Raw genomic sequence first — 9836 nt, forward strand, 5'->3', positions numbered from 1 at the left:
CTACTGTCAATCAAACTATCGTGGGAGGGGCCTGTCCGTGTGACGCCACACAGACAGGCATCTGAGATCGGCTCGATTTGAGAAAGGGGAAAACATTTAACCAGATTAGGCCTGTCGCAATAATCAATATATCGACTTATCGCGCAAGATATGTACTTGCCCGCAATCATTTTTGGTGACGCAATATATCGCCCATTATATTTACTTAACGATTAATGTCACCATGTTTTGTACATTCCACTTGCGCCTGTGTCTTTTGCAGCTTCTCGTACATAACGTGGTATAGTCATGAGGTGCTATTTCAAATTTAAAAAATGCTTCTACAAAAAAAAGTTTCATCTGAAGATATGGTCTTGTTAGGGATCTGTGCTTTTGTGCATACAGACATCTGACTGCTAAGTAGTGATTGTGTTTTTCAGCAATAGTGTGCACCCTTCATTTACAGAGAAAAGGTCAGGAAAAAAATCTGTAAATGGAAAAATCTCCATACATTCTTTGTGCATTTTTCTTTTTTTCTACTTGCGTTACGTTGCACTTTTTGTAAGAAAAGGTTTTTTTTTTTTTTAAGGCATCTAATATTTTGATACTTCATTTCTATGATCTAAATATTCTTAAAAATTAAAAGTTTTTTGGAAAGTCATTTGGAAGTGTGTAGGCCTTCTTGCAAATCTGTAAATGGAAAAGTCTCCATACATTCTTTGTGCATTTTTCTTTTTTTCTACTTGCGTTACGTTGCACTTTTTGTAAGAAAAGTTTTTTTTTTTTTTAAGGCATCTAATATTTTGATACTTCATTTCTATGATCTAAATATTCTTAAAAATTAAAAGTTTTTTGGAAAGTCATTTGGAAGTGTGTAGGCCTTCTTGCATTATTATGCTGTTATGTTATGATTATATATTCAGTGGCATAAAATGGCCTTTAAAATAATATCACTTATCGCAATTATTTCTGGGGCAATATATCGCACAACAAAAAGTTATTATCGTGACAGGCCAAAACCAGATTAAAAAAAAACCACTGGGTGGATTTTTATCATTATAGGGTGGTTGTGTACACACACTGCCAACACACATTTCAGTTCAAACAACTTGTAAAAGTGCATGTAGCATCTTATGACCCCTTTAATTGTTGGTCTATACATACACATGCTTCAAACAGATCTATTTTTAAAGAATAAAAAAAAAAAAATCTTAAGACCATAAAGTGTCGAGCACTGTTTATCTGAAATGAAAGTCACCAAGCAAGTTGCTGCGCTCTAAACATTTGGACCACTAGATAGAGCCAAAATGCCACAAAATTAAACCTAAGACTTCATTTTGATATGTGTTCTGTTCCGGTATTTTGCAATTAATGTGCTTTCATGATTGTTCATTCCTGTCACTTTTGAGTATTTGCTGTATTTTTTTAGTTGGATTGTTCAATAGGTTTGGAACAAAACAGAGGAGACTCAGTGCTGTCTAGGTGGCTCGTTTTAGTAGGTTTTGAGACAAAGTCTTTGTAAACATCTAGAGACAGTGATTAATGAATGGGGAAGGTTAAAAAAAAAAAACTTTTGACCTATCTTGAGCTCTTTAATCTCCAGAATCAGCTATTTTGCAAGCTGAATGCTGCGATCGAACCCTTAATTAACAGGCTCATTGTATGAACTCAGCTAAATCTTACAAAAACATGTTTTTTATGGGGGGGGGGGGGGGGGTTCACCCCAAAATCAAAAGGAAAAGTAAATATTTTTGTAAATTTACTTTGGAAAAACATAAAAATTGTATTTTTTGCAATGTGGTATTATTTTCATGACAGCACATCTTCATTAATTCGCTTTTGTACTTTTGTTATAGTTCAATATTTCTGCATTTTTAATTACAGTGATGAGAATGAAATGCTTCCATTTTCCTGAAAATATGTGTCCCATAAATATTAAACTTAATTTCTTTGTAAAAAAAAAAAAAAAAAAAAAAAATTTTTTTTTTTTTTTAAAAAAAAAAAAAAAAAAAAAACATTACCTACCGTTACTTTCTTTTGATTTTAATGGGTGAAATACTATCACAAAATGCCTTTCTGATCTAGTTTGTGTTTGTAACCTGGTTTAACCTCTTAATAACATTAAGGCTTAGTCACTGGTTTGGAGATGCTGGGATTCAGAGTGTGGTGACTCTTACATGGCAACTCCAAGCCGGGGTGCCCAATGGTGTTGCGGACACATGGAGGAGAATGCCGCCCATCTGCCATGTCGGACTCCGAACACTGTGCTTCTCCGTGCATGACGGCCAGACCAAGACGCAGACGCTCTGCAAACGACTGAGCCCTGAAGAGAGGGGAGACATACAGAGACGTTCCTTATGATCCTCTTGACTTTTGGAGGGGTTTTCTTTAGCATTCCTTTAGACTTAAAGGGTTAGTTCACCCAAAAATGAAAATTACTCCATGATTTACTCACCCTCAAGCCATCCTAGGTGTATATGACATTCTTCTTTCAGACAAATACAATCAGAGTTACATTAAATAAGGTCCAGGCTAATCCATGCTTCATAATGGGAGTGGATGGTAGCCCAACATTTGAAGTCCAAAAAATTGCACCTATCCATTCTGAAGTGACGCAATGCGTTTGTGTAAGAAAAATATCCATATTTACAACTTAATAAATCTTAATCTCTAGCTTCCGCTAACTGTCGTACGCACATTCACGAGAGAGAGGCGTCCAGCGGATGACGTAAGACGCAGGCAAACGCAGTGACGAACGCGGAAGTGCAGAGGAGAGAGCGAAACAAAACACCGGTCACAAATTAGTAGTACAAAACGAGGATTTGTAAAGAAAAATGTCAGAGGATTTCGATATACGCCAAGAGGACACCGTTTTTCCTTTGCTGTAAACAAAACTTGTTTCTCGCGAGACTAGCGTATTCTCATTGGAGTTTACGCTACGCCTACATCCTACGTCATTAGCTGGACGCCTCTCTCTCGTGAATGCGCGTACGACAGTTAGCGGAAGCTAGAGATTAAGTTTCATAAAGTTGTAAATATGGATATTTTTCTTACACAAACGCATTGCGTCGCTTCAGAAGGCCTTTATTAACCCCTCGGAGCCATGTGGACTTCTTTTATAATGGATGAGGGCTATTTTTTGCACTTCAAATGTTGGGCTACCATCCACTCCCATTATAAAGCATGGATTAGCCTGGACATTATTTAATATAACTCCGATTGTATTCGTCTAAAAGAAGAATGTCATATGCACCTAGGATGGCTTGAGGGCGAGTAAATCATGGAGTAATTTTCATTTTTGGGTGAACTATCCCTTTAAGGTCATTGCACACCGAGTCTGAAATTCTCGTCCGAATTTTTCGCACATTAAAAAATAATAAATAAATAAATAAATAAAAACACGATCTCACGTTGTGTCAATCACATTTTCACACTGCCTCCGAACCTTTCTCTGAATCAAGTTCTATTTTCTGTGTTTCGCATCCGTAGCAAGCATTTTGATAGGAAAGGATGACGAATACGAAAAAACGTATACGAAAATTCCGTACTCAAGTGTGCGATGACCTTTTCTCATCTTTTCCATAATATGATTGTCTATCAAGATTTAAAACTGAAAAAGCTCATACAATTCCATACAACTTGTGCAGGAAATAAAATTATGATTTTTATCAGTACACAGTTAAAGGGATAGTTCACCCAAAAAAATTAACATTTTGTTATTATTTACTCATTCACATGTGGAATTTCTTTCTTCTGATGAACACAAAAGATGATATTTTAAGGAACCTAACAATTGCTGGTAGCCACTGATTTCCAGTGGGGTTTTTTTTTATGGCTAGTCAACTGTTTGGTTACCAAAATATTTTCAACATCATCTTTTGTGTTCAAAATATCTTCTTTTGTGACCCTATGCATTTTTTTTATTATTATTATAATTTTTGGCTAATTTTATAATGCTTTCAGTTAAAATGTTGTGCTTTCATCTCCGTTTAACATTTTGTTTAAATCCATATTCAGATTTTCCCTTAAAATCAGATTTTTTTTTATTAAAAATAAAAAAAGTCTGCCAATTCCATCTAAGCACGGTTTTATCTATGACAAATAACAACACAGATCCAGGAGCCGTTACCTTTTTGCAGCAGATGGGGACTTGGCTACAATGATAGCGTTTCTATAATCAGGAATCTATTCAAAATAGAAATGGGAAGAACCAAAAATTACATTATTTTTCATATATATATATATATATATATTAAATGGCTGTAAATGCTGCCTACCTCCTCCTGAATGTACTGCACCAGGAATGGAGAAGCCCGCAGGTTGTCCACAGGGAAAGTAAAGAAGCCCTGGATCTCTTTCTGGTGCAGATCCATGGTGATTATATGAGTCAGACCTAGTTTACATTGCAAATTATCAAAAGCTGCTGAAAAAACACTCTGGATCATAATGGTGTAACACATAACCATATCAGTAAAACCTTTAGACACATTGGACATCGTTGATCTATTTTTTGAATGCTAAAATGCTAAGAATTAGTCAATGTAGACAAATATAAATTGTGTATGAATTTCTTTTCAATCAACTAAAATGGTCATTTTTAATTCGGAGTTAAGAAAAAGCAGTCAACCATAAAAATAAAGACTGATTGTGGTGTCCACATGTTTGACTGTTACTGCTAAAACAGAAGTAGGAACATGACAGCCATCATAAGCCATTACCTGCTTTAGCCAACATGGAAGCGAGCAGTTTGCACACTATAGATCCTCTCTTCCTCATCTTACACTGTTTACTGTAGGGGAAGTACGGGATCACGCCGATGATGTTCTTGGCACAGGAGGTCTTCAGTGCATAGGCCATGATCAGCAGCTCCATAATAGCAGTGTTAACATCTCTGACGGACACAGACAAATGGACTTCAGCTAACTGTTCTAAAGAGCTTCAAGGCCTGCTGAGAACAGCAATCTGAGACACGCAATTTAACACAAAAAAAAAAAAGGTAAGATGCCCTGTAGACTTCACTTTGTACCTTCTGTGTTCCACGAAAAAAAAAGAAAGTCAAAATGGCATAAGGGAGGGCAAATTATGTCAGAATTGGCAAATAAAGTGCACATTAAAAATCTAAATTAATGTACAATGATGCTCATGAAAAATTAGAAAAATCATAGCAAGTATATGGTGAATACATGCTCTAGTGAATACATGCCTAGCTCTAAACAGCTCTATATATAGATACATACAGGTGCATCTCAATAAATTAGAATGTCGTGGAAAAGTTCATTTATTTCAGTAATTCAACTCAAATTGTGAAACTCTGTATTAAATAAATTCAATGCACACATACTGAAGTAGTTTAAGTCTTTGGTTCTTTTAATTGTGATGATTTTGGCTCACATTAACAAAAACCCACCAATTCACTATCTCAACAAATTAGAATACTTCATAAGACCAATAAAAAACATTTTTAGTGAATTGTTGGCCTTCTGGACAGTATGTTAATTTACTGTACATGTACTCAATACTTGGTAGGGGCTCCTTTTGTTTTAATTACTGCCTCAATTCGAAGTGGCATGGAGGTGATCAGTTTGTGGCACTGCTGAAGTGGTATGGAAGCCCAGGCTTCTTTGACAGTGGCCTTCAGCTTATCTGCATTTTTTGGTCTCTTATTTCTCATTTTCCTCTTGACAATACCCCATAGATTCTCGATGGGGTTCAGGTCTGGTGAGTTTGCTGGCCAGTCAAGCACACCAACACCATGGTCATTTAACCAACTTTTGGTGCTTTTGGCAGTGTGGGCAGGTGCCAAATCCTGCTGGAAAATGAAATCAGCATCTTCAAAAAGCTCGTCAGCAGAAGGAAGCATGAAGTGCTCCAAAACTTCTTGGTAAACGGGTGCAGTGACGTTGGTTTTCAAAAAACACAATGGACCAACACCAGCAGATGACATTGCACCCCAAATCATCACAGACTGTGGAAACTTAACACTGGACTTCAAGCAACTTGGGCTATGAGCTTCTCCACCCTTCCTCCAGACTCTAGGACCTTGGTTTCCAAATGAAATACAAAACTTGCTCTCATCTGAAAAGAGGACTTTGGACCACTGGGCAACAGTCCAGTTCTTCTTCTCCTTAGCCCAGGTAAGATGCCTCTGACGTTGTCTGTGGTTCAGGAGTGGCTTAACAAGAGGAATACGACAACTGTAGCCAAATTCCTTGACACGTCTGTGTGTGGTGGCTCTTGATGCCTTGACCCCAGCCTCAGTCCATTCCTTGAGAAGTTCACTCAAATTCTTGAATCCATTTTGCATGACAATCCTCATAAGGCTGCGGTTCTCACGGCTGGTTGTGCATCTTTTTCTTCCACAATTTTTCCTTCCACTCAACTCGTTTCTGTCAGATAATAGCAACATCATCAAAATAGCAATGGTAAATGGATTATTTAGTTGACACTAACCTGTTTGAGTGAACCTCATGAAGAAAATGAAAACTTTTACCTCAAAATAAAAATAAGAAACTATATTTTGAATAAAGAAATGAAGCCTATTTTAAGACCATTATTCCATTATTATTACGATCCTTATTTTTCTTCTTCTACTTAATATTTTTTATCATTTCATTCCATTATTAACCATTGTTAAGACCATTTAATCATATACGTCAATTCCTGTAATTAATTGCAATATCTTCAGATTTACTAAAATGTGTGTTCCTTGATCACATACTGTACATGTTTTTTGTTTTTTTTTTGCTTCTCAAACTTAAATATTAGGTCTCGTGCACACTAGAGATGCACCGATCGATCGGCCAGGGATCGGAATCGGACGATTTTCCTCCTGATTGGCCCGGATCGGTGATCGGCCGATCAGTCTTACTTCTTTCTGATTCCGAGCCGATCCGTTTTGCTACCAGCGGCACAGGCAATAACGTCAGCCGCGCATTCTCGCTCTCTTCTCTCCGACGACCCCTTCTCTCTCACACACACACACACGTCTCGTTCGCACCGGTTAAATAGTGCTTGTACTGCGCAATTTTTTAGTCATTCCCGCAGGTTTCGCGCTGCGCACCACCACTGATCTATATTAGTGGAGCGCACAAGCCGTGCTCAGTCTCAAACAGCTTGTGAGCCACAAATACCAAAATGAGTGGCTAACTGCGCTAAAACGGTCAAATACATACAAAATTATGTCAAAATGCCCGTTTGGCGAGTATCCAGTTAAACACAGTCAGTTTTGGAACGTTAAATAGTTGAGAAAGAGAACGCATGTTGTGTAAAGCCCGGCTCACACTGTGCGATTTTGGCCAAGATTTGGTCGTCCGAGACAAATTTTGAAAATCCTAAAAGATTCCTATAATCCTAGGCCTAAAATCTGTAGTCTTTGATCGTTAGTTTGACATGTTCACCGACAGCCGATTAATGGCCGTTGCGATCAAATTTGACCTCCGACGAACTTCTGGCAGTGTCAGAAGATTTGGCGCACAGTCCTGCAGTGTGACTTCTCCTATGACGAACGTCAAACTGTCTTCGTTTTTCAAAACAAGCCATGATCAGAATTAATGCTAGAGATTTCTTCTAACCGCATAAACTCCGGCGCTCTTGTCCTCCATTCACGGAATTCATCGGAGCGCAACCGGTTGCCTGCTGTTTTCATGTGGGTGTGTAGTGCTGCTTGCACTATTCTGCATAAATACGCCGGTATTGTCGCCATTCATATAATTTTAATGATCGCCAACATTACAGCCATTGCAATGCAGCTCGCAGTCACTGAACGTGTATGGGTTGATAAGGTAAAACTCAGGACAAGTTTTCTTGCGCACACCCGTTTTTAACACGTCTTGACTGTCGTACAGTCTGACATTAACGACAACCGAGATCCCACAGTGTGACATGATCATCATGTTCTGACAAGTACAATCCTAAAGGACTTTTCCTAAAGGAAAAAATAAATAAATAAAATAAAATCGCACAGTGTGAGCCCAGCTTAACAGTATATTGGGTCTGTGGAAACCTCTTAAAGGGACCAGTCTTTTCCGCAGTCCAATATTCCTGCTGCTGTCTGTCATGTTAATCAAAGAACAAAAGAAAGAAAATCACTTTCTGCTCTTGACTCCATACGTTTTATAACTTTAATGGGAAGCATTAATCTGTATTTAATTTTTACAATGAAGACTACAGAAATTTAAATCAAATGTAAAATAACACTGAATGGGTTATTTTACATTAGATTACTTTAATTTCTGTAGTATTTCTTACATGAATAAAAACAAACTTAACCTGAAAAACTTAGTTTCATAGCTCTCTTTATTCTATTGCATTTATTTGTGCTGTTGTTTGCAATTTTTGTATTTGTTTCTTTTTACTTGTTTTTTTTATGAAAATAAAACTTTGCATTGAAAAGTAGATTTTTGCTTGTATATGCTGTCAATTATAGTTCTTAGAAAGAAAATCGGAATCGGCAAAAATCGGTATCGGCAGATCACACTAACGATAAAATCGGAAATAGGAATCGGCCAAGAAAATTGCAATCGGTGCATCTCTAGCGCACACACATGTATTTGAGCATAAAATCTGCGTATTTATGCAAAAATCTCACATTTTCAAGAACAAAACATGATTCATCAATAACTTCAGAAAAACAAAGAATCAGGAAAAAAAAATAGGTAGTAAAAAAGTAGTAAAAAAATTTTAATCGCATACTCTGACTGGCCATATAATTGTCGAGATTTTACACAGATCTTTCATCTAAAATATATGGTAAGTTAACACTTTAGTATAAGGACCAATTCTCACTATTAACTAGTTGCTTATTAGCATGCATATTACTAGCATACTGGCTGTTTATTATTACGTATAAAGCACATATTTTGCATGACCATATTCTACATCCCTAATCCTACCCAATACCTAAACTTAACAGCTACCTTACTAACTAATAAGCAGTAATTAGGAGTTTATTCAAGCTAAAGTCATTGTTAATAGTTAAATAGCCTTCCTGATAATGTTCGGGGTTCAGACACACGCTCTTCTGTAAAGACACATCTCTTTAGCCAAGCATTCACATAATGTATCTCATAACCTTGTACTTCAGTTATATCTGATCAAATGCACATCAACATTCGTTTGCTTCGGTTGAACGCATGATTTTTTGCTTAGTTGGAACAGCAGCTACGCTCATTTTTCTCTATTTCCTTCTGGATTGGCATCCCGTGGAAACTAGGACCACAAGCTTCAGTCTGGATCCAACCCTTACAAAGACCTGAGATGACCGAACACCTGAGAAGAGATGATGCCAACCCCATCAGAGGACCTCAGATGATGCCAACCCTCAGACAACATTTGGTGCTTTTCCACTGCGTGGTACGACTCGGCTCGGTTCGGTTTGCGTTTCCACTGCAGTTCAGTACCGCTTTAGAGTGGGCGGGATTATTCACATGCCGTTATAGTTGCGCCGCCTCTACTACGACTCCTAAAAAAATGTTTAATTCTGCATCGCCCCATCAAGCTCTCGCTAGATCCGCTCCTCTGCTATCAACGAGAGGAACGTCTGTTCTTCCGCAACAGACAACAAAACTTTTTGGTTGTTAAAAAAAGGTGCGCTCATTCAGAACAGTTGCATTCGATCCTTTGCTGGCTGTGCCGATTTAAATCTAGCGTTTCTTTTGTGTTTGTGTCGCAAGTTCAGTGACGCAGGTAGTGACGATTCTCTCCAGCCAATCAGTGATCAGCACAGTTTACACGTCACGTTTTGGTAACGGTACGGTTCACTTGGAACCCCAACCGAGGTAGTACCAAAAAAAGTACCAGGTACCAGGTACTGTACCTAGTGGAAAACCCACCTAAAGTGAACCGTACTGTGCCGTACC

The 9836-nt window shown here is 37.8% G+C and overlaps 1 protein-coding gene across 1 annotated transcript in view; it reads right to left on the reverse strand.

Moving 5' to 3' along the window:
• The window catches only part of prpsap1 (phosphoribosyl pyrophosphate synthetase-associated protein 1), a 24471-nt gene that overhangs the window by 10964 nt on the left and 3671 nt on the right, over window positions 1–9836 (reverse strand). Inside the window, exons 3-6 of the mRNA XM_016246609.1 lie at window positions 4698–4907; window positions 4257–4372; window positions 4109–4164; window positions 2157–2302 (exon numbers count right to left, since the gene is read on the reverse strand). Coding sequence (XP_016102095.1) covers window positions 2157–2302; window positions 4109–4164; window positions 4257–4372; window positions 4698–4907 — 528 coding nt within the window. The remainder of the gene's footprint in view (window positions 1–2156; window positions 2303–4108; window positions 4165–4256; window positions 4373–4697; window positions 4908–9836) is intronic.

This window comes from Sinocyclocheilus grahami, unplaced genomic scaffold (genome assembly GCF_001515645.1).
Source record: "Sinocyclocheilus grahami isolate Dianchi unplaced genomic scaffold, SAMN03320097.WGS_v1.1 scaffold803.1, whole genome shotgun sequence".
Classification (NCBI taxonomy): Eukaryota; Metazoa; Chordata; class Actinopteri; order Cypriniformes; family Cyprinidae; genus Sinocyclocheilus; species Sinocyclocheilus grahami.